General features: G+C 43.6%; 1 protein-coding gene across 1 annotated transcript in view; it reads right to left on the bottom strand.

Annotated features, from left to right (window-relative positions):
* Positions 1–26,198, bottom strand: part of LOC144671704 (uncharacterized) — a 46,498-nt gene that overhangs the window by 6,896 nt on the left and 13,404 nt on the right. Inside the window, exons 4-12 of the mRNA XM_078533718.1 lie at positions 23,256–23,366; positions 20,576–20,694; positions 18,495–18,553; positions 15,645–15,784; positions 14,161–14,223; positions 12,760–12,922; positions 9,103–9,279; positions 4,112–4,230; positions 409–491 (exon numbers count right to left, since the gene is read on the bottom strand). Of these exons, the coding sequence (XP_078389844.1) occupies positions 409–491; positions 4,112–4,230; positions 9,103–9,279; positions 12,760–12,922; positions 14,161–14,223; positions 15,645–15,784; positions 18,495–18,553; positions 20,576–20,694; positions 23,256–23,366 (1,034 nt within the window). The remainder of the gene's footprint in view (positions 1–408; positions 492–4,111; positions 4,231–9,102; positions 9,280–12,759; positions 12,923–14,160; positions 14,224–15,644; positions 15,785–18,494; positions 18,554–20,575; positions 20,695–23,255; positions 23,367–26,198) is intronic.

The raw sequence follows: 26,198 nt of genomic DNA, 5'->3' as shown, positions 1-26,198 counted from the left end.
GTCACATTTTTATGTTAACATTTAACATTGTGAATGCCCATGTAATCCTGTACAATGGAAACTCTCCATGTGGTCCCAGTGATACTAGGAGCAGACTAGTATCTTACTAGTCTTATTGGACCTAACATAACTGTATCCTCTGCCACAGCTAGAGAAATGTCACAGGATGTCTGACAACCAAGAGAACAGTTTTGGAACGCATCATTGCACATGCAAGTTTTTGTTCCTGAGTTTTTGAGAGAAAGGAAAGCCAATAATTTTGTGCTGGTTTTTCTGACCTTAATAACCTGTCCTGTTCTCAAAGAGTTACTAACAGTGGTCAATTTCTAGATCACTTACATTGGTATGGCAGTGGTATTTTAACTGGCCATTATTTTATCCTAGCCAAACAATGGTTCAAACACATACCTCCTTAGTAAAGAAGGCAGATTCTAGTACCGGTCTCATATTTATGATGGAATGGTCGCACGATTCTCCTCCACCTGTTGGGTCTGTATTATAAACATATACAAGGATATTAAATCAGGAAAGAATAAAATTTATATATATATATATATATGACAAATTTCTCATCCTGTGTGTCCCAAAGTGCATCACAAAAGGGAAGTACTTTCAAAGTGCTGCAAAGTAGGAAACACGAGTCAACATGTACATATTATGATCCCACAAACAGCATGTGATAAATGACCAATTAATCTGTTAATTTTGATTCAGGAAGGAACATTTGCCAGGACATTAGGGAGAACAGACAGCTCTTAGAATAGTGCCAAGGGATCCTTTGTGCCACTTGAACTGTTGGCTGGGACCTTATCGTAAAGTACCCCAAACAGGGTAATAACATGTAAGTAAAAATCATTGATCTGCAACAGTGAGATGTAAGATTGGTGATGAGATCCATTCATCTCTCTTGTTAAAATAGTGAATGAGGGAACGTCACCAAATGTGCTGCTGTATTTCACTTCCAGCATTGCGCAGTAGAACATCAGCTGCAAGGCCTCTGTCAAAGCATCTATTAGGTTAGCAACTGAATAGTTCATTGCTTTTTCAGCTTCTTGAATACTATTTGTATTTTGCTGTCGCCATCACATTCAGGGTGAACAAAACTGGTATGCTGATGTAACCATCCTGGTCCCTGAAACCTGTGGAAACAGGGTCAGTCGTCTTTTGTTTCATTCAAAATAGAAGAAACTAGAAGCGATTCTGGAATTAAATTATATGCCTAAGGGGGCCACATACACCACTGGGCATCGGTTTCACAGTAGGCTCTGGAGTGAGGAGCAGCTGGCAATGCAAGTTATACTACCAGTTGCGCACTGTCCTCCACCGAGAAAAAAAAGGAGCTGGCAAGTAGAAACAGAGAAAGTGGACGGACACGTTACTCTCTCCTTCTGTTTTAAATATTTCAATTAAAGGTTCTATAAATGTTGCAAAAGCAAAATACTGCAAATGCTGAAAATCTGAAATAAAAACAGAAAATCTGGAATATTCAGCAGATCAGGCAGCATCTGTGGAGTGAAACAGAGTTAAATGGCCAGATTTTCGCAGAGTTGGAGGTATTCGTAGCCATTTAAAAATGATGGCAGGACCCGATTGCAGGATTCCTGCCCCCATTCCTGGTGCCCCAAATTTTCACTGGCATGGGATAAAGTTGCAGGTAGAAAGCACACATCTTGCACTCCTGACATGACCCGCTTCATTGTGAATCCTGCAATTATCATAGAGTCGGGCCAGCTTTTGGTTGATTAATCATCATGCTTGGTTTAGAGCCCAGACTAAAAGAAGAATTAACTCTGTTTTTACAACTGGAGAGAAGTATTGACATTGTTTAATTGACAGCTAGGTGAGGTTGTAATAAGTTTTTTCCTGTGTCCTCGTTTGGCAATGTCTCAGTATATTTTCGCACAAAGTTAAGAGGCATCAAGTGCTTCTAGCTCCTATTATTAATACTTTAATGGATTTTGATTGACACTTTTCTAGAGTTATAGGAACACCAGTTTTTAAAAATTCAAAACAAATTATGGATGGCTGTTTTTAAGCAGCTTCACGCATACCATTGTCCTAGAGAGTTCCTTGATTCTGTACATTCTGTATACTGGGTGAATAGGCATGAAAAGATCATGAGTAGTCATGGAGGATATGAGGACCCATTGAGGGTGGGTGGGAGGCATGAATTAGCATTGAGTTGGCATCTGGCCTTGAAGCAGCCTTCGGGTGGTTGACATATGAGTTGGCTTAGAGGGTGCATGTGAAGTGTGTGGTGGGGGTGATGGGGTGTGAGAGGTGAGGAAAAGAGGGCCTAAAGCATAATCAAATAGCTGGGACAAAGTCCCAGATTTCCCAGGTAGGCCTTTAGTCGGCCACCCCTGTGGCTGCCTCCTATCTGCTTCCTGGAGCAGCGGGCCTGACTGCATCCTGCAGCACCCACCTCCCTCCCACATCGAATACCCCACCATTGGAGACTTGCTGTCCAAATTATACCCAGGTGGGTCTGCCGAGTTGAGAAATTGCCCAACCCGAGCTACCCACCTCAGTAGCGAAAATCCAACCCAAAATCTCAGATTGATGATTCTTCATCAGAAATGAAGAAAGGTAGAAATGTCATAGGTTCTGAGAAAGTGCAAGAATGAAGGGGAGGAGGAACAAAAGGGAAGGCCTCTGATAGGTTGGAGGGCAGGAGAACTGAAATGACAAAAGGTTTAATGGAACAAAAGGTAAAGGGTGTAAAAAAGCAACAGCACATCTTTCCAGGTGAGCTGTGAATGGCTGAATATCAGCCGTCCAAATGCAAGTGAAGGAATTAAGAAAGAAATGAGAAAACTGATCCAGATCATACCTCTGCCTCTATTTTGTTTCTTTTACTCTTGCTAATTCGATTTTATCTCATTTCTATTCTGACAGATTGAGAAATTGGCACCCTGGCAGTTAAATCCAGAATTGAGGATTAAAATAGATCTAAATTGGCTTTCTAATTTAATTTTTTCAATTTAATTGCTTTACCAACAGATCTAAAGGAGTACCCTGCTGACTTCAATCCTGCCCAGATGACACCTGAGAGAGGAATATCCCAATCCGACTTTAATTTCAAAGGAATTTAACACACTGCCTGCACCCAAACCTGCTTCACCATAAGTGGGAAAGTTCTTCCCACAGAGTCTAAATCAAGATGTGTAAGTTAGAAATCATTCATTCAATGGAAAGTCATGTACAGAAAGTGAAATAAAGGGAGGGAAGGAAAGGTGGGATTAGGAGGGAGTGATAAAAGTGGCAGGTAGGAAAAGTAAAAAAAAAGTTTATTTTAGCTTTTTATTTTTTAAAAACATCCAACAATCATTAAAATCTGAAGAAATGAGAGTCCATACCTATTCACGTTAGTTTTCAGTGTCAGAGAGTGTGTTTGGCAATAATTAAGTCTTAGCATGCCATTAAAAAATTACTTACAGTTGAAGGGACAAGACCTAACTTTTTTGGTATTTTCAGTGGGGATCTATCACGTAAGTATCCCAAATTCACCTGTGTTTGAATGCTCAGTCAGTCCACAAGATACTGTTACAGCAAAGCTTGTGCAGGAGCTGGACAACCCAAATAACAACATCCTAATTTTTACATTCAACTGTATATATGCAGATATTGGATTTGCTGTCCAAATTACTCTTTAATACTGGTCTGCGCTGATGATAGCTCCATTATTCTGATGAAAATCCAGAATACTTAATCCTTCACGAAAGTTTGGCCTCAGTGCTCGAGCGATTGGTTTATAATCTACTTTTGTGTTGTTGACCCATTAACTCGAATGATAATCTCCAAGCTGCTGTTTATTGTCAGTGAGTATTTTTTTTTCAAACCCATTCCCTCAACATGGCCAATGTTTCAATATCAACCAGTTCAAATTTGATAAAAGCAAAATACTGCGGATACTGGAAATCTGAAACAAAAACAAAAATCGCTGGAAAAACTCAGCAGGTCTGACAGCATCTGTGGAGAGGAAGACAGAGTTAACGTTTCAAGTCCGTATGACGCTTCATCAGATTCAAATTTGACACGTTCTTGGCCATTCTATTACAAGTACTTGCTTGTGTAAAATCCCAATAAAGTTAAAAGATATAATAAATACCAGCATTAGTGTCAAAGTCTGTGGTCTCTGTGTTAGCTACAATGATTGCCTCAGGATTGTGCCATTCAAAATCGTCATCTTCCCACGTCTCCGATATAATTTTGTTTCTTTCATCCTCCCTGTTAAAAGTCGCAAGTATCAGAGAATTGCACTTTGAAGAAAAGGGAAATTAAACTACTTTGCAGAGGATTAGTTGACCAGATGGGTTGGCACCCTGTTCTTCTGCTCCTCACATCATCTTAGCAATTTGGTTCAAGAGGCCACAACAATGGCTGGTGTGGGAAATGGAATATGCAGCATACTTCAGTCCCACTGGGAAGTATATTAGCAGCAATGACATGGGAAACATCATGGCCTCTGTGTTCCCTGCAAAGTCATACACCATCCTGATTGAACATAGATCACCATCCCTTCACTGTCACTGGACCAATATCCTAGAATTCCCCATTCAACATCAAGGAAAGGTCCAGTGGTGGAGAGCTTTGGGAACCCTTGGTCACCGATTTTCCCCAAGCATGTCGTGTCTCAAATTACTCATATATTGTATCCTAAAATATTATTTTATGATAGAAATGATCTCATTGGCATTTGAATGAATAAATAGTAACTGTTTCCACCATCTCCCTTGGGAGCCTGTTCCAGAGATTGCAAACTGGCTCACTGAAATTTCTGCTGATTAATTTTTAAATTTCCCTCATTTCAACCTCAGGCTATACCCTCTGGTTCTACTGGTCTGACTAAGATGAAACAGCTTTTCATGGTTTAAATTATCTAGAATCTTTAGAATCTGAAAAATAGCATGTAGATTGTCTCTCAATCTTTTCTTTGTCCAGTCTACGTAATTGCTCCTCATAATCCAGTTGATCCATCATTCTGGAACATCTCTTCTGTATCCTTTCAATAACTGCAATATCCGTTCTGTACTGTGGCGACCAGAATGGTACATAGTGTCCTAAAGGTGTCATGACAATGTTGTAACCCAGCACTTGGGCGTGTGTAACCTGAGCTTCTCCTGGTCTGGCTGGCTCAGATTTCAGCAGGACCAGAGGCAGTTTCCAGGGACTCGGGGTGGATTCTTCTGCACTTAATCCCCACCGTAACGGTGGGACAGTTTTAAATCAGGGACCTGTTTCGCTAATTGGTGGAATTTGCCAAGGCTGTTTCCCTGAGCCATGGCATTAGCAACTGGCTTCTGCGTTCCCTGACCAATCAGGGAGGGCTGGCAGGATGACATATCCACTCTGTCAAAGGATTTCTAGTTAAAGAGTTACAAGGCTCACCAGCACTTGGATATTTTTGAGGCTGCGGAACCACAGGAATAGAGAGGAAACCTGGGAAGGCTGCTCCCGGGTTTCTCACTCTTAGCTGGAAGCCCTGCTGCGGGATCTGAGGGGCTGTAGAGAGAGGTGAGCTCTGCTAAGGATGAGAGGAAGAGGCCAGTCTCTACAAACAAGCGGGCATGGGTGGAAGTGGCTGTGGAATTCAACCGCGGAAGTGTTTTTTTTTATTCATTCATGGGATGTGGGCTTCGCTAGCTAGACCAGCATTTATTACCCATCCCTAGTTGCCTTTGAGAAGGTGGTGAGCTGCCTTATTGAACCACTGAAGTCCATGTGGTGTAGGTACACCCACAGTGCCGTCAGGAAGGGAGTTCCAGGATTTTAACCAAGCGACAGTGAAGGAACAGCGATATATTTCCAAGTCAGGATGGTGAGTGACTTGGAGGGGAACTTCCAGGTGGTGGTATTCCCATCTATCTACTGCCCTTGTCTTTCTAGATGGGGTTTGGAAGGCGCTGTCGAAGGAGCCTTGGTGAATTCATGCAATGCGTCTTGTGGATGGTACACACTGCTGCTACTGTCCGTCGGTGGTGGAGGGAGTGAATGTTTGTGGATGCAGTACCAATCAAGTGGGCTGCTTTGTCCTGGACGTTGTCAAGTGCTGTGGGAGTTGCAATCTCCTTGGCAAGTGGGGAGTATTCCATCATACTCTTGACTTGTGCCTTGTGGATGATGGACAGGCTTTGGGGAGTCAGGAGATGGGTTACTCGTCACACGATTCCTAGCGTCTGACCTGCTCTTGTAGCCACAGTATTTATATGGCTAGTCCAGTTCAGTTTCTAGTCAATGGTAGCCCACAGGATGTTGATAATGGGATATTCAGTGATGGTGATGCCATTGAACAACAAGGGGCGATGGTTGGATTCTCTCTTGATGGGGATGGTCAATGCCAGACACTCGTGTGGCACGAATCTTACTTGCCACTTATCAGCCCAGGCCTGGATATTGTCCAGGATATTCCTGCATTTGGACATGGACTGCTTCAGTATCTGAGGAGTCGCAAATAGTGCTGAACATCGTGCAATCATCAGTGAACATCCCCACTTCTGACTTTATTCATTGATGGAGCAGCTGAAGATGGTTGGGCCGAGGACACTACCCTGAGGAACTCCTGCAGTGATGTCCTGGGCTGAGATGACTGACCTCTAACAACCATAACCATCTTCCTTTGTGCTAGGTATGATTCCAACCAGCGGAGAGTTTTCCCCCTGATTCCCATTGATTCCAGTTTTGCTAGGGATCTTTGATGCCACACTCGGTCAAATGCTACCTTGATGTCAAGGGCAGTCACTCTCACCTGACCTCACCTCGGGAGTTCAGCTCTTTTGTCCATGTTTGAACCAAGGCTGTAATGTCGTTTGGAGCTGAGTGGCCCTGGTGGAACCGAAACTGAGCTTCAGTGAGCAGCTTATTGATAAGCAAGTGCCACTTGACAGCACTGTTGATGACCCCTTCCATTACTTTACTGATGATGGAGAGGAGACTGATGGGGCGGTAATTGGCTGGGTTGGATTTACCCTTCTTTTTGTGTACAGGACATGCCTGGGCAATTTTCCGCATAGCCGGGTAGATGCCGGTGTTGTAGCTGTTGGAACAGCTTGGCTAGGGGCGCGGCAAGTTCTGGAGTGCATGTCTTCAGTACTATTGCCAGAATATTGTCAGGGCCCATAGCCTTTGCAATATCCAATGCCTTCAGCTGTTTCTTGATATCATGTGGAGTGAATCGAATTGGCTGAAGACTGGCATCTGTGCTGCAGGGGACCCCCGGAGGAGGCCGAGATGGATCATCCACTCGGCACTTCTGGCTGAAGATTGCAGAAAATGCTTCAGCCTTATCCTTTGCACTGATGTGCTGGGCTCCTCCATCATTGAAGATGGGGATGCTTATGGAGCCTCCTCCTCCAGTGAGTTGTTTAATTGTCCACCAACATTCACGACTGGATGTGGCAGGATTGCAGAGCTTAGATCTGATCTGTTGGTTGTGGGATCACTTATCTCTGTCTATCACTTGCTGCTTATACTGTTAGACACGCAAGTAATCCTGTGTTATAGCTTCACCATGTTAACACCTCATTTTTAAGTATGCCTGGTGCTGCTCCTGGTATACCCTCCTGCACTCTTCATTGAACCAGGGCTGATCCCCTGGCTTGATGGTAATGGTAGAGTGGTGGAAATGTTGGGCCAGGTTACAGATTGTGGTTGTATACAATTCTGCTGCTGCCGATGGCCCACAGTGCCTCATGGATGCCCAGTCTTGAGTTGCTAGATCTGTTCAAAATCTATCCCATTTAGCACCGTGGTAGTGCCACACAACACGATGGAGGCTATCCTCAATGTGAAAGCGCGATTTCGTCTCCACAATGAAGGTGGTCACTCCTACTGATACTGTCGTGGACAGATGCATCGTGGCAGGCAGGTGGGTGAGGATGAGGTCAAGTATGTTTACCCCTCTTGTTGGTTCCCTTACTACCCGCCGCAGACCTAGTCTTGCAGCTATGTCCTTTAGGACTCAGCCAGCTCGATCAGTAGTGGTGCTAATGAGCCACTCTTGGTGATGGACATTGAAGTCCCCCAACCAGAGTACATTCTGTACCCTTGCCACCCTCAGTGCTTCCTCCACGTGGTGTTCAACATGGAGGAGCTCTGATTCATCAGCTGAGGGAGGGCTGTACGTGGTAATTAGCAGGGGGTTTCCTTGTCCATGTTTGACCTGATGCCATAAGATTTCATGGGGTCTGCAGTCGATGTTGTGGACTCAAAGGGCAACTCCCTCCCGACTGTATACCACTGTGCCGCCACCTCAGCTGGGTCTGTCCTGCTGGTGGGACAGGACATACCCAGGGATGGTGATGGTGGTGTCTGGGACATTATCTGTAAGGTATGATTCCGTGAGGATGACTATGTCAGGCTGCTGCTTGACAAGTCTGTGAGACAGCTCTCCCAATTTTGGCACTATACCCCCAGATGTTAGTAAGGAGGACGTTGCAGGGTCGGCAGGGCTGAGTTTGCCTTTGTCATTTCTGGTGCCTAGGTCGATGCCGGGTGGTCCGTCCGGTTTCATTTCTTTTAGTGACTTTGTAGCTGTTTGATACAACTGAGTGGCTTGCTAGGCCATTTCAGAGAGCAGTTAAGAGTCAACCACATTGCTGTGGGTCTGGAGTCGCGTGTAGGCCAGACCAGGTAAGGACGACAGATCTCCTTCCCTAAAGGGCATTAGTGAACCAGATGAGTTTTTAACAACAATTGACAATGATTTCATGGTCATCATCAGACTTTGAATTTCAAATTTTTATTGAATTCAAATTCCACCATCTACACTGGGTGTCTGGATTACTAGTCCAGCGACAATACCAGCAATGATACCACTATGCCATTACCTTCCCCCTGGCCTTGGAACCCACCTTGGGGAAAGCCAGGAGGAAGGGATAATGATCAGATCCAACCACAACGTCAATTTCAGGGGATTTAATTCCCTGCGTGCATGCAAACCCTCCTGCACTTGGCTGAAAGCATTTCTTTCTTGATGTCTTTGTTAATTCTCTTCATTCAATTTAAGTTTGTTTTTCAAGATCTATTAAATGTAAATTTACAAGAAATGCAAAGACACAGAGCTAACAGTTTAGTGATTTAGATGGTTATATTTTACCATACCTTTTTCTGAGGTCTTCTTTTGTGGCCTTACGAAACCTTACCATGTATACTATTAAGGTCAAAAGGCCCAGAAGAAGCAGAGTCAATGTCACTGATACACCAGCGATCAGCCCATTCTTATGAAAGGCGATGTCACATAAATCACCGTGGTACCAGTAGTCATCACTCATGTCACAGCTGGAAGAAGTTGAGGAGAAAAATTATCAGTAAGAGCAGCTCACCCAAGCCCTTCTTCATGATACATCAGTGTACTGAGGAGATTCACACCATATCACACACAAAGGGGGCAATTTTATAGCCCTCCAGTCAGAGTATTTTCAGATGGAGGTGGGGGTACATAAAATAGGATGGGTAGCTGTCTGATGCCTTACCTGCGGACCCCTGAGACTGTCCCCTATAATACCATGGATTGGTAAGGCATCTGTCAACCTGCCCATCTTTAGACCCTTTGTGGCCTTTAAGTGGCCAATGAATGGCCAGTTAAGGGACAGTTTCCACCCACGTTGCAATAATACATGCAACAAGGGAAGGAGCAATGAAGGAGGGAGGCCAACCTGCTACTTCATCTGAGGTGAGAAGGTGGGAAGCAAAGGTGGTACCTGCTTTGGGGTTTGCCCCATAGCCATTGGGGCATTCCCACCCAAGATGTTAACCTCCACCCCTCCCCCCACAGCCATTTATGACTTAAGCCCAGCTTCCAGAACCTGACCCCAACTCCCCTCCCAGCCCACCCCTACCTAAGGTCCTTCATCCCTTCCTGAAAAAGAAACCTGGACTTACCTCTGAGTCTGGCCATCATGGATCCTTGCCTCAGGACTGTTTGTAGTCCCATTAGCAGCCACTACAGAGTTCTAGCGCTGCTTGGACTACTCAGCTGCTGGCCAGTCAGATTGGCCGGCAGCTCTCGAGATTGGGGTTTCCTTTCTCTGAGGGGCAGAAGTCCCACAATTACTTCATTAATGGCACCCCCAGTGTATTATCACTGCAGGCACCCTTTTTTTAAAGTGGATTAGCTCGCAACAGACTGTTCAGCCAGGGGTGCAAGCAATAAACCCTGCCATTAAACTCAGTCCACAATATATTATTGTGTGTTTAACCTGGAATGTCCCTTTAAGGCTCCATGGTCAAATAGCTGTTTTTCCCTGGATCAATTAGACGCTAAATATCCAGGTAAAGGTGTGTTAAAGCCTAATTGTTCTCACCTTGGGTATTTGACATCTATATGCTGCCCTTCCAAATTCACATTGTCAGTTTCCACTTGCAAGTTGATGACACCCAGCTCCACCTCACCACCAGCTGCCGTGAACAGTGTCACATTTGACCCCAAGAGGAGCTTCGGACCACATATTCACGCCATAAACAAGGCCACCTATTTCCACATTCATAACATTGCCCAACTCCACCCCTGTCTCCAGCTTATCTGCTGGAGCCCTCATCCCTTAATTACTCCAGTCTAGACTATTCTAATGCACTCCCGGCCTGAATCCCATCCTCTACTCTCCATAAACTTGAGGCCATCCAGAACTCTGCTGCCTACATTCTAATTTGCACCAATTACTGTCCACCCATCGCCCGTGTGCTTGCTGATCTTGATTAGCTCCCAGTTACCTCTTTATATGTCAAGCCTTTGTCCTTTTGTCTATGACATCTTTGGCAATCTCTTCTTTGCCTCCACCTATCACTGCCCCTCTATCCAGCTCTACCTGTCCCACCCCCCTCAACCAGCTTATATTTCACCACATTTCTATATTTCTTTAGTTCTGATGAAGAGTCATTCGGACTCGAAACGTTAACTGTGTTCCTCTCCGCAGAAGCTGTCAGACCTGCTGAGTTTTTCCAGCTATATTTGTTTATGTTTCAGATTTCCAGCAGCCGCAGTATTTTGCTTTTATCTCTTTATATGGCTCGGTATCATATTTTGTTTTAATAATCCCCCTGTGAAGTACCTTGGGACATACTATTACATCAAAGTCACGAAATAAATATAAGTTGTTGTTGTTGTATTGGTTCAGTTAGAAGCTAATTGTTCAATTACAGGCTAACTGTTCAGTTAATAGTCAGTTAGAGGCCAATATGATGATATACAGGAAGAAACGCTTAGGGCCGGCGTTGGTAGCCTGAGTCTGGAAATTTCCCAACTTGCCGCATCTGCCTCAGAAAAAAGTACACTGAATTGCAAGATTTTCATTCTGGTAGCGCCAGGTGCAGGATGGATTTGGGCCCATCAACCTCGGAAGCAGATGGTAGGATGATATGGGGGGCATTGATTCTAGCTGGTTAGAAGGTCTTCCTCAGTTCTCTGGGTCTTCATCCCACTTGTTTAAGAAGATTTTACACCCTCAAGCCTTCACCTATCACATCTTCTTACCCCCCACCCACCATGCCCCCTGATTCCTCCCATGCCAACTCAATGCCGACCCATGCCCCCCAATCCATCCCTCCATGGCCCCTCATACCCTATGATAAATCAATGCCAACTCACTCAGTATCCAGCAAACTTCAGGAGCCATGTGGAGATAAAATAAACTTCTAAAAATATAATACAGCTCTCATTATATCGACTCGATAGTGAAAAAGTTCCATTCATGAAAGCATCAAAGTTTTGAACTTCAGTCAAGTGGTTAATCTTTTATAAAAACAAACAAACTTCTTTCTGTTCATATCCTTCATCCTTTAATAATCTGTTTGACCTGTCAATCAAACTGTGAACTCAGAACTCCCTGATGAGATAATTGTAGATTTTGAAGCTCAGCCAAGCATTCATAATGAACAGCCCTTAAGGAAATGTCAGCAAATAATTGTAATACTGCACAGACAAATGCTTTTCCAGCCAGCCTGTCAATCAAAACAGAGGTGTTTTTTTTAACAATCACTGATAGCTACTGTCAGTATTTCACGGTTTAAAGAGTGGAGCATTTAAAACACTCCAGATCATGACAGTTGATCAGATCTTATCCATCCTTCAAGAGCATTTACATCTACTCCATCAATTCATGACTCCCATGCTGTAGGTTAAGGCCCTTGCAGCAGCCAAAACGGGATCTGTTTGAACTCAGCACTCAGATCAGATGGGCTGCTGAGTTTGGGTTTCCTGCCTGCTTGAATCACCCTCCCGTCTGCTTTCCACTACCAGCAAAAATGTGATCTGTTGGAAGTGGGGTTGGAATTCCGCATCCGGGCCCCACCCGCCATTTTTAATTGTCAGTGGAATCTTCCCAACAATGTGAAAGACCCTAGATTATAGAATACCTTTCACTCACTGAGGGCATCCAAAAGTGATTTACAGACAAAGAAAAACTTTTCAAGGGCACTTGTTGTTGTGATTTAGAAAACACAGAAGCCAATTTGTGCACCGGAAGATCCCACAAATAGCGATTTGATGATGAGCAGAAAATCTGTTTTATGGTGTTGGTTGTGGAATAAATATTAACCCAGGACACCGGGAGAACATTCTCCTCTTCCTGTCGGATATAGTGCAATAGAGTCTTTTAAATCCACCTGAGAGGGCAGTTGGGGCCTCGGTTCAACATTGCATTCTATAGATGGAACTTCTAGCAATGCAGCAATCCTTCAGTACTGCACTGAAGTGCACTACAATGTGGCTATAAAGATATATAAGGCATGGTGAATGAGATTTAATTAATTGTTCAGTCTTACTAGCATCTGGGTCCATCGTTTTCCATTCCACACTTTCCATTCTCACATTTCACAGAATCGTTTCTTGCTTCATGACAGATTGAAGCACAGATGGCCTTGTTTTTGATAAAAATCAGTTGATAATATTGCTTTAAATTCTCAGGAACCCGTGAACCACAGGGATCTGTTGATGGTAAAAAAATACAAGTTATTATCGATCTCTAATACAGTAAAAATCTTACACCTGCACTCACTCCCTGTCACCTGTTTCTGATATCAATTCCTACATCTACATTTATACAGTGTGGCAAAAAAGTGACAACAGGAAGTCCGGTTTTGTAGATAGCAAGTGTGTGCAGACAAAAAGGGGCAGAATTTTCAGCCTCCGATGGAGGCGAGCACGGAGGTGGGCAGACAGCAAGCCAGTTTTCTGGCAGCATCCCATCCTGGGCCATTTTCCTGGAGGTGGAGTGGGGGACTGCAAGGTAGCCATATAATGGGAATTAAAAACCAGTTGAGGGATATATAGTCAGAAGCCAAGTGGAATTTTCCATTTGGCCTCCAGGCCCCCCAAGGCATCAGGGCCTAGGCCAATGGCCTGGAGGTGCCCCCCACCCCCACCCCACTCCCCAGTAGCAGACAGAGGGGACCCGTGCTCCAGGTGGGTATTGAGGCCCTCCCCTGGGTTTCCCCTCCACAATGGGGGCCTGGATGCTTAGTCTGTTTTTCAATTAAAAGTGAAAAAAATTGAAGAGAGGGTGCATCCATCTTGGGATATCCTCTCTCTCATTCTCTCTGTCTTAACTGAAAAGCAGGCTGCTGCTTCCTCTATGCAGGAGAGCCACATACTGGAAAATCACTGCCAGGTGACTGTACTCCACACCGTGCAGGGTTGTGACCTCCAATTGACCCTGACCTCAGGGTCCTGAAGCGCGTGGGGAAAATTCCGCCCAAGATTTTAAACATTTAATGGACGCCTCACATCCTGTATATACCTGTCACGTTTAGAACCATGGGAATCTACATCGCAGAAGGAAGCTATTTGGCCTCGAAAAGAGGTATTCAATTCATCCCATTGCCCAGCTCTTTTCCCATAACTGCAAAATTTTTCTTTTCCGGTAGTTATACAATTCATATTTATAAAGTTATTATTGAATCTGCTTCAGGCAGTGCATTTCAGATCATGACAAGTCAAAGCGTAAAAAATAAATTCTCTTCTCTCCCCTCAGATTCTTTTGTCATTACTCTTAAATCTGCATTTTCTCCTTATTGATTCTTCCCCAGTGGAAGCAGTACCTCTAAATTCTCAAAAATATTTTGAAAATATGTGCCCATATAGATTTATATTCCGAGCATGTTATCCTATAATAGGAATACAACATTAATACTGAAACAGTAATGTACAAAGAATGCACCTCTTACCAGTCATCACTGGTTCTTGAACCATTACACAGGAAGTGTCAAATTTGAATCCAGTGCAGTTACCTGCAGTTTAAAATAAAAGATCACATGAATCACTTCTTATCACAAAATATTAAAGGATGATCCACACTCTAACTGTGTTGGACTGAGAGTTTTCTTTTCTGATTTTGGTGCTTCTCAAAGTAAAGCATATTAGTGCTGGGGAATGGAACACAGGAGAGCTCCCTCTACACTGACATTCCCAGAGCAGACATGGGTTGGAGAAGTGTAAAGCTCCCTTTTATATTTTCCCATTAAACATTACCAGTTCAGGTACTGCACAGGATACCAAATAAAGCTCCTTTCTGCACCAGCAGTTCCCAAACTGTGGGTCACGACCCCTATTGGGGTTGCAGAAACAGTGAACGGGGTTACGAGAAATAAAATCACATTAATCTCTCTCCCCCTTGCATTGATCCAGCAGTGGGAAGTGACCAATCACAAGGTGAACTCCCAGCACTGGGCACTTTGATTGGCTGCGGTGGCTCTAATCAGCTGTGCTGTGATGAAACTATGCGCCTTCAAAAATATGTCAAGTGGTTTCCTGGAGCAGCCTCTCAGAGTGGCAGTGATCGAGGCAGATGCTGATTTAATGACCAACAGCAGCCTGGTCACTGAGGGCACAGGATTTTCATCACAGATTTTCATAGTTATACTATTTTTGCTATAATTCCTGAACTTTAATAATGTATATTTAATGTTACTATGTCGTTATATTTCTGTTTTGGTTCTGTTGGTGCTTGAAGTTAATTTTCAAGCGTTAAAATGGGGTCATATTGGAAAGTATTTTGGGAAACACTGTTACACATTCTGCTATTAAACACTCTTAAGGCAGGTATTACAGATATAGGATTTGTCCAGAGTAATGCTTATTCTATGCTGTTCCATCAAACACTCCCAGGCAGACACAGTAATGGATTAGATACAGAGGAAAGCTCCCTCTACACTGTCCCCATCAAACACTCCCAAAACAGGTACAGCACGGGGTTAGATACAGAGGAAAGCTCCCTATACACTGTTCCCATCAAAAACCCCCAGAACAGGTACAGCATGGGGTTAGATATATAGCTCCCCGTATACTGTCTCATCAAATATTTCTAGGGCAGGTCTGATGACCAATAGCAGCCATTTTTTCTCGTGAGACTATTATTAGCCCCTTGGTGGTTAGCTCCATGTTAAACAATGCCTAGTGTGGCTCAGGAGTCCCAAGCTGGCATTGCAGCCCCCACTACATTTGCTGCAGATGAAGAGAGTGATGCAGGACTCGTTGGCCTCTGCTTTCTCTGGGCAGATTCAGCACAGGTTAGATACAGCAAAGCTCCCTCTACACTGTCCCATGAAACACTCCCATAGCATGTACAGCACAGTTTAGATAGAAAGGATCCTTATACACTGAGTTTAAAGACCGTTATTTCGGATACTTGAGCTTCAGGTTTGACTCCTACCTCCTGTTGAATTGTCGCAAGTTGTATTTTTCAATTTGTTTTCAATTTTTTTCGCCGTCTCATTGAGGTAGCTTGGAGAAAGTTCTGCTGAATTGGTTATGTTGATGACTACATCATGATCAACAATGATGCTGCCATTACTATGGAGCAAAAAGGAAGACACTTTAAACCCACTGAAATTTCATCTGCCTGGCTTACAAACAATGAAGGACATGGCTGGGTAACTGTTGAAAAGCATTGCATTTGTTCTCTAAGGAGTGGAATGTTGGCAAGGGTGAAGCTCTGGTTCTCCTTCAATGCTATAATGAGACCGTCGATGTCAAGGGAGCTGCAGTCTAGGTTAATATCTCCCTCATTGGCTCTCCCTTCGTGCTGCACGTGAGTTTCATCCTGATTTGGAGCTGAGTTCCAAGGCCTGAATTCTGGTAAGGACGGGAGAGTTCCAGGCCTTAGCCAAAATGGTGCCAGAGCCTGATTCTAGAAGTCCCACGTGTGAACCCAGCACCCACCATTTTTGTTGGGGGTAGGAATGGGTCTGGGATGTATTTTGAACATCGGCGGTTCATGGAGGTAGCTGCACATGTAAAAGTGCATCTACCTTCAAACAGAAGCAATTTTCATTACTGGGATTTCCAAAATGTGACCCATGAACTTTAAACATTTGAGGAAAAGGTCTGAACCTAGGGTAGTTCTTTGGAGAGGTCAGGTACACTTTGGGATTGTTAAGAGTTGACATGAATGTGTGTCAAAAGTGGATAAACTCCCTGGAACTATCAAGCTGTCAAGTCATCTAAATCCCCAATCCCTGTAAATTTTTGAAAGAAACCATTTAGCCTGCAGTTGAAAAATATCGGTGCTTGCTATTTCACTGCTTGTTAACAGGTTCAGTGCTGTTTGACTACTTTCACAACTGATCATTATTACAGTTTTATTGACAGCTCCAAGTGGTTATGAAGAGATTAGCTGGCATTGGTGTTGGTGCTATGAATAGAAATGGTTGTTTTTATCAGGATTATGTACTTGAAGGAAATGTTTGTTTATATATTGGATTAAGTACTTGAAGGAATTGAAATGTTATCAGTGAGAGATTTTTTAAAAATCTCGTGAAGTTCTACAACTTCATTTGAATTTTATTGTATTTCACCTCACCATGGCTCCTGAGCTCTTTCCATGGCGGATATTGGGTGAGTTGGCATGGAGGGTGTAAGGGCAAAGGGTGGTGGGTGGGGGGTCATGGGTTGACACTTAGTTGGCATATGGGCTATAAAGGACCATGGGGTGGTTAGAAGGTCATAGGTTGGTATGGAAGGTATCTATATGGGGGCAGGCAGTGGCAATAGTGGTATTGTCGCTGGACTAATAATCCAGAAACCCAGGGTTATGCTCTGGGGACTGGGGTTCGAATCCCACCATGGCAGATGGTGGAATTTGAATTCAATAAAAATCTGGAATTAATGATGACCATGAAACCATTGTCAATTGTCATAAAAACCCAATCTGACTTACTGATGTCCTTTAGGGATAGAAATCTGCTGTCCTAACCTGGTCTGGCCAACATGTGACTCCAGACTGACAGCAACATGGTTGACTCTTAAATGCCCTCTGAACGCAATGCAATGGGTGCCCACATCCCATGAGTGAATTAATAAAAATGGAACCATGGGAGTGGGTAGAGGGGCATAGTTTGGCATAGAGGGTATGATGACCCTGCAGGTGAAGCTCATGAGTGGGCCTGGGAGTGTGTAGGGGTGAGGGATGGAGGGCTGTTTCATTGTTTTTATTGTAAATGGGACAAAGTCCCAGAGCACCAAGGTCGGCCTTTTAACCAACCCACCTCAGCACCTGGAACCCCTGTTCACACTGTTTCTGGATGTGGCTGACTCTTGTTTGCACCCATCTCCCTGGACCAAAAATCTAAGGATTTGGGCCAATTTCTCCCGAGTCAGGTTTATGGTGTCAGGAATTTCCCTGGATCTGCAGTCCCGGTTTGGAAATGAAAATTCAGGTTCAGGTGGGACTTGAGTACAGGACACCATTCAGAGGAAAGATTTTAAACCACTGGATCAAACTGACAAAGTCCACCTACACAACAATCAATCAGCTCCAGAGTATTTCCTTGTTAACTATGTACTGATGTTCCTGGAACTCTTGATCAGGAAAGTGTTTGTTTTCTAAATTTATTTGTTCTCAGGATATGATCGATGCCACATTCATTGCCCATCCTTGGGCTCTCTGATGATGTGTTTTATAACTGACTGACTTTTGCTAGGTTGTTTTAGAAGACATTGGGTGAACCTCTTGGTGTGGGACCAGAGTTGTATGTAGGTAAAAACTTGAGTGAAATGTTGAAGGAAGATGCAACCTTTAGTCTTAGAACAAACTTGCTCAGTGAGTAGCACTCTTTGTCTTTTGAGTCAGAAGGCCATGGGTTTGAACTTCACTGCAAAGACCTGAGCATAGAATCTTGACCGCAACTTCCAGTGAGGGAGCACGGCACTGTCAGAACTGTTCTTCAGATGGGGTTTTAAACCATATGCCTGTTGAAGTGGAAGTATTGCAAGCAAAGCAGGGAAGAGCTCCACCATGTACTGTCTAATAGTTATCCCTGAACCAAAGGCTTTGTGTTGCTGGTGGGACCTTGCTGTGTGCTCATTGGCTGCTGGGTCTGCCTAAGTTATAACAGTTAGGCCACTTCAAAAGTGAGATAACATGCTTTAAGACACTCTAAGGGGGTGAAAGATAATGCCAACTCTTTCCTTTCCTTTCCTGAGATCATTTATGAAAATGTTCAGTTCATGATAAGGAGTCTTTTGAAGCAGCCCAGTGAGCTACAAACTGAAACCATGTTACCTTATTTTTATAATCCTCACGCCTTTGTATCCCTTTATGCCATTATAAATGATGTTCATCTTGAAAAGAGAGAAAAAAAAGACAGAATTGTAAATGTTCCTCTATCTATATGTACATTTATTTTCATTAAAAGATGACGATCAAGACAATGTCGTGGCATTTCACAATTGGTCAGAGGAATTAGCGGTTCCCCCAACAACCCGAAAAAAATCTGTATCTATGTGGAAATTCAGGGCAATAGTCTCACTGCGACAATCTCGCCTCCTCTTCATTGTGTCATGCTCAGTACAAGCATGAGGAAATTGGATATTATGAACTGTAAGATCTTACTTGTCAAAGTGGCCACGAAACCTGTTAAGATGGCTGCAACTTAACTTATAACTATGGGCATTTAGACTGTGGAGAGTTCTGTGGACAATATTTAGTTAATTATGTCCTGAATAAGGGTACTGCGCAGCCACCCGTGAAGTTTAAACATCTCAGTATGGTTTGAGGAATATAGGATGTCTAGACTGTGGGTCTTCGAGTGCCGTATTGAACAAAGGAGAATATTTGAGGTCAAGTTGGGGCAGAGATAAGAGTGAATGACCATTGTCAACTGCCATTGTATTGTAGTGATCTTGACCCCAGAAGCGTTAACCCTGCAGTCAGGTGATTGAAACTAACTTTCAGAGACTGCAATATAATACAACCTGAACAAAGTAAATCCAGCAGATAAACATCTGAAACTCCAGAAATATCTGAAACAGCAGAACCATAACAGAAAGACTTGTAATGCAGCCAAAGTACTCCAGCTTCCAAGTCCACCTGAGAACCAATCTCCTGGTTATTCGTCAACAAAAGGCTTCACAGCTCATGAGAACCCTTTGTTTCTTAAAGACCTTCCCTCCAATTAAAGTATCAACTTAACTAAGAATGCATCAGAACTGCATTGACATAGAGACTGAGTTATAAATTACATTTTTATAATTACGGCTTTAAATGCATCTGTACCTAATCTTTGCATATGTGATCATGTGAGTGGAATAAATGATTGAGATGTTATGTTTTAAGCATCCAGGGCAAGTGTGTGATAGTAAATAACCATCTTTATTTTTTATATCAAAAAAGCCTGGATTGGAATTTATTTTAATTTAGGGAAAATCACTGTGAGTGTAAGGAATTACACACACCTGACTTACCAACATCCTGATTATGGACTGGAATGGACCACACGAATTGTGTCCATTGTAACAATGGTGTGGTGGAGTGTCTGGGGGAACCACAGTGGGAAGATCCCATCTGTGCCCATTTTCACCCAGCTACACTGATGACATGGGCCCTTTGGTCGCAGGATTTATGCCAAAGAACTGGAGGCAAAGGTAAGCCCAATGTTCAAGGAAGGGGCAAGTCATAATAGTTTACCTCAGTTGCGAGTAATTTTTGAGTCCATATTACATTTGACTATTTGAGAGGAATGAGTGAGTTGAGAATAACACCTTGGATTTGACCTGATTTACTTAACTTTTATTGATTAATTTTCTTCTCAAGAAACAACAGTGTATGCATAACGGGAATGGGTTGGGTGTTATATCCATAGATTTTCAGAAGACCACATGGGAGATTTCAGTGCAAATTGAGGTCAATGATATTAAACGAAATGGAGCTGTATTAGTAGAGAGTTTGGCTTGAGAGAGGTGGAAAGTAACTATGTTTTTGAATGGGAGTTTATTTGTTTTCATAAAAAATTATTTGGAGCTAGGCACAAAGGAATAATATTAGAGTGTGATAATAGCAAATTAGTAGCAAACTGCAAACATGCATGAAGTCCTTAGACAGGTTAGTGGATAGATGGATAATTGTCAACCACCATTCAAAGAGAGAAACGTGAAGTAGTGGATCTTGTTGATAGAGAAAAGTCAATGGAAGTATATGCTAAATTATAAGACTTTTAACGGACTGGGAGAATTTAGAAAGGAAAGGATTTTAAAAAGTCAAATGAAGTTGTATACATAGGGGCAATGCATGTAAAAGCAAGGAAGTAATGTTCAACAAGATCACAGTTGGAATATTATGTGCAGTGTGCAGTCCTGGGGCCCAACCTGTTGTTTAAAGTCACGCGAAAAACTTTTGAACTCCTCTGTTGTGTTGTTGTTCAGGTTGTCAGAAAATTTTTCATTCGTTATCCTAACAGCAGCATTGACAGTGGCTTCAACAGTTTCTGTAAAACATCACATTACAGTTTCATTAATCATTCATCAGCTAAAATCTGACCTCAGAGGAGTGAATTCTTCAGGAGAATTTTTTTTGACGCAGTGAGTTGTTATGGTTTGGATTGCACAGGCCAATAGGATGATGGAAATTGATTATATAGTAACTTGAGCATTGGATATAAAGTTGAATATTTTTTAAAAATGTAGAGCTATCAGGCAATGAACGGTGGATTGGTTATATTGTTCAAGGAGCTAGCACAGGTGAGGTTGTGGCGTAGTGGCATTGTCGAACCCGGGTTTGAACCCCACCATGGCTGATGGTGAAATTTGAATCCAATAAAATCTAATGATGACCATTGTCAGTTGTTGTCAAAATCCATCTGGTTCACTAATGCCCTTTAGTGAAGGAAATCTGCTGTCCTTACTTGGTCTGGACGACTTGTAACCCGATACCCCCAGCAATGTGGTTGACTCTTAACTGTTCTCTGAAATGGCCTAGCAAACCACTCAGTTGCATCAAACCGCTACAAAGTCACAAAAAGGAATGAAACTGGACGGACTACCCGACATCAACCAACGCACCGGAAACGACAATGACAAACTCAACCCTGTCAACCCTGCAAAGCCGTCCATACTAACATCTGGGGGCTTGTGCCAAAACTGGGAGGGCAACCTCACAGACGAGTCAAGCAACAGCCTGACATACTCATACTCACAGAATCATTCCTTCCAGACAATGTCACAGGCACCACCATCACCATTCCTGGGTATGTCCTGTCCTACCGGCAAGACAGACCTACAGACCCAGCAGAGGTGGTGGCACAGTGGTATATAGTCAGGAGGGAGTTGCCCTGGGAATCCTCAACGTTGACTCCGGACCCCATGAAGTCTCATGGCATCAGTTCAAACATGGGCAAGGAAACCTCCTGCTGATTACCACGTACCGCCCTCCCACAGCTGATGAATCAGTACTCCTCCATGTTGAACACCATTTGGAGGAAGCATTGAGGGTGGCAAGGGCACAGAATGTACTCTGGGTGGAGGACCTCAATGTCCAGCACCAAGAATGGGTGTGTAGCACCGCTACTGGTAGAGCTGGCCGAGTCCAAAAGGACATAGCTGCTAGACTGGGTCTGCGGCAGGTGCTAAGGGAAGCAACAAGAGCGAAAAACATCCTTGACTTCATCCTCACCAACCTGCCTGCCTCAGATGCATCTGTCCATGACAGTATCAGTAGGAGTGACCACTGTGCAGTCCTTGTGGAGATGAAGTCCTGTCTTTACATGGAGGATGCCCTCCATCATGTTGTGTGGCATTACCACCATAATAAATGGGATAAATTTTGAACAGATCCAGCAGCTCAAGACTGGGCAACCAAGAGGTGCTGTGGGCAATCAACAGCAGCAGGATCATATTGAACCACAATGTATAATTTAATTGCCTGGCGTATCCCCCGCTCTGCCATTACTAATAATCCAGGTGATCAACCCTGGTTGAATGAAGAGTGCAGGAGGGCATGCCAGGAGCAGCACCAGGCATACCCAAAAATGAGGTGGCAACATGGTGAAGCTATAATACAGAACTACTTGCATGCCAAACAGCATAAGCAGCAAGTGATAGAGCTAAGCGATTTCACAAGCAACGGATCAACCTGGAAGTTCCCCTCCAAGTTATTCACCATCCTAACTTGGAAATATATCGCTGTTCCTTCACTGTCGCTGGGTCAAAATCCTGGATTTCCCACCCTAACTGCACTGTGGGTGTCCCTACACCACATGGACTGTAGCGGTTCAAGAAGGCAACTCACCACCACCTTCTCAAGGGCAATTAGGGATGTGCAATAAATGCTGGCCTAGCCAGGGAAGCCCACATCCCTTGAATGAATAAAAAGAAAATGTACACCCATAGTGAGGGGTGATTTTATGTTTTTTAATGTCAAAAGGATTTCAGAGGATAATAAAGACAATCATCTCCTCTGGTGGGTAATCCAGAATGAGGGAGCATGAGGGGAGGAGCTGGTGTCGTGGCATTGTCACTGGACTGGTATTCCATAGACACAGGGGAATTGTGTGGGGACCCAGGTTGGAATTATGGCAGATGGTGGAATTTGAATGCAATTGAAAGTCTGGAATAAAAAGTCTGATGATGCCGATGAAACCATTGACGATTGTCATAAAAACCAAACTGGTTCACCAATCTCCTTTAAGGAAGGAAATCTGTCATCCTACATGTGACTCCAGACCCACAGCAATGTGCTTGACTCTTAAAAGCCCTCTGAACAAGGGCAATTAGGGATGGGCAATAAATGCTGGCCTAGCCAGCGACACCCACATTCCATGAATGAATTTTAAAAATCTTAAAATTCAGAAGCAAAATCAGGAAGCTGTTTTTCACACAAGGTTATTAAAAATCTGGAATATTCTCGCTCGGGGGTTGGGGGGGTGGTCAAGTGGATACTGTGAAAACTGATACAGATGGCTTTTTCATTCGTTAAAAGTATCGAAAAAGGTGGAGTAAACACACAAAACGATAACATCAGAAAGTAAAACTAGTCTTAAAATAAACTCACCAATTTCAATGTTTTCAACTACAAATTCACAATGGTCCCCGTAGTAGTCATCCGGGCAGTCACATTCCTTGTCATCTTCATCCCAAGTCCCTCCATTCTTACAACGATGATCTAGAAATAACAATAGTATTTCAAATAATACGTGGTTATTGAATAGGCTCATGAAATAAGAACATTCAATGTTTTTGATTTTCCAATTCCTGTCTCCCTCTACTGTAGGAACGTATTTGTATTGGGGCCTTGCTCAATGGTCGCTGTCATCATTCCCTACCAACTAGCCATTGTTCACATATGAACTTGGACATTGGCTTTGACTGACTTTTTGACACTGGAGGGTATCAGATAATGGAGGACAAGCTGAATAATGGAGGTCAAATTGAGTCAAACTGGATAATAGAGGGCAAGATGGATAATGGAAGACAAATGCGATGCTGGAAGGGAAACCGCAGGAAGTCAAACTGGATAATTAAGGTTGAATTGGATAATGTAGGACAAACAGTATAATTGAGGACACAGTGTATAATAAGAATTTTTTTTGACGCAGTGAGTTGTTATGGTTTGGATTGCACAGGCCAATAGGATGATTGAAATTGATTATATAGTAACTTGAGTATTGGACATAAAGTTGAACATTTAAAAAAAATGTAGGGCTATCAGGCAACGAACGGCAATTGGTTATATTGTTCAAAGAGCTAGCACAGGGGAGGTGGTGGCGTAGTGGCATTGTCGAACCCGGGTTTGAATCCCACCATGGCTGATGGTGAAATTTGAATCCAATAAAATCTAATGATGACCATTGTCAGTTGTTGTAAAAACCCATCTGGTTCACCAATGCCCTTTAGTGAAGGAAATCTGCTGTCCTTACCTGGTCTGGAAGACATGTAACCCGAGACCCACAGCAATGTGGTTGACTCTTAACTGCTCTCTGAAATGGCCTAGCAAGCCACTCAGTTGTATCAAACTGCTACAAAGTTACAAAAAGGAACGAAACTGGACGGACTACCCGGCATCAACCAACGCACCGGAACCATCAATGGCAAACTCAGCCCTGTCAACCCTGCAAAGCCCTCCTTATTAACATCTGGGGGCTTGTGCCAAAACTGGGAGGGCTGCCTCACAGACGAGTCAAGCAACAGCCTGACATAGTCATACTTACAGAATCATACCTTCCAGACAATTTCACAGGCACCACCATCACAATACCTAGGTATGTCCTGTCCTACCGGCAAGACAGACCTACAGACCCAGCAGAGGTGGTGGCACAGTGGTATATAGTCAGGAGGGAGTTGCCCTGGGAATCCTCAACATTGACTCCGGACCCCATGAAGTCTCATGGCATCAGTTCAAACATGGGCAAGGAAACCTCCTGCTGAATACCGTGTACCGCCCTCCCTCAGCTGATGAATCAGTACTCCTCCATGTTGAACACCATTTGGAGGAAGCATTGAGGATGGCAAGGGCACAGAATGTACTCTGGGTGGAGGACCTCAATGTCCAGCACCAAGAATGGGTGTGTAGCACCGCTACTGGTAGAGCTGGCTGAGTCCAAAAGGACATAGCTGCTAGACTGGGTCTGCGGCAGGTGCTAAGGGAAGCAACAAGAGCGAAAAACATCCTTGACTTCATCCTCACCAACCTGCCTGCCTCAGATGCATCTGTCCATGACAGTATCAATAGGAGTGACCACCGTGCAGTCCTTGTGGAGATGAAGTCCTGTCTTCACATGGCGGATGCCCTCCATCATGTGTGGCATTACCACCATACTAAATGGGATAGATTCTGAAGAGATCCAGCAGCTCAAGACTGGGCAACCAAGAGGTGCTGTGGGCAATCAACAGCAGCAGGATCATATTGAATCATAATGTATAATTTAATTGCCTGGCGTTTCCCCCGCTCTGCCATTACTAATAATCCAGGTGATCAACCCTGGTTGAATGAAGAGTGCAGGAGGGCATGCCAGGAGTAGCACCAGGCATACCCAAAAATGAGGTGGCACATGGTGAAGCTATAATACAGAACTACTTGCATACCAAACAGCATAAGAAGCAAGTGATAGAGCTAAGAGATTTCACAACCAACGGATCAACCTGGAAGTTCCCCTCCAAGTTATTCACCATCCTGACTTGGAAATATATCGCCGTCCCTTCACTGTCGCTGGGTCAAAATCCTGGAGTTCCCACCCTAACTGCACTGTGGGTGTCCCTACACCACATGTACTGTAGCGGTTCAAGAAGGCAACTCACCACCACCTTCTCAAGGGCAACTAGGGATGGGCAATAAATGCTGGCCTAGCCAGTGAAGCGCACATGCCTTGAATGAATAAAAAGAAAATGTACACCCATAGTGAGGGGTGATCTTATGTTTTTTAATGTCAAAAGGATTTCAGAGGATTAATAAAGACAATTATCTCCTCTAGTGGGCAATCCAGAATGAGGGAGCATGAGGGGAGCAGCTGGTGTCGTGGCATTGTCACTGGACTGGTATTCCATAGACACAGGGGAATTCCCTGGGGACTCAGGTTGGAATCATGGCAGATGGTGGAATTTGAATGCAATTGAAAGTCTGGAATAAAAAGTCTGAAGGAAGGAAATCTGTCATCCTACATGTGACTCCAGACCCACAGCAATGTGGTTGACTCTTAAAAGCCCTCTGAACAAGGGCAATTAGGGATGGGCAATAAATGCTGGCCTAGCCAGCGACACCCACATCTTATAAATGAATTTTATAAATCTTAAAATTCAGAAGCAAAATCAGGAAGCTGTTTTTTACACCAGGTTATTTAAAATCTGGAATATTCTCGCTCTGGGGTTGGGGGGTGGTGGCGCAAGTGGATACTGTGATAACTGATACAGATAGCTTTTTAATTAGGTAAAAGTATCGAAAAAAGTGGAGTAAACGCACAAAACAATAACATCAAAAAGTAAAACTAGTCTTAAAATAAAC

This window comes from Cetorhinus maximus, chromosome 34 (genome assembly GCF_964194155.1).
Source record: "Cetorhinus maximus chromosome 34, sCetMax3.hap1.1, whole genome shotgun sequence".
Classification (NCBI taxonomy): domain Eukaryota; kingdom Metazoa; phylum Chordata; class Chondrichthyes; order Lamniformes; family Cetorhinidae; genus Cetorhinus; species Cetorhinus maximus.
This window is presented reverse-complemented; position numbering and strand designations above follow the sequence as displayed.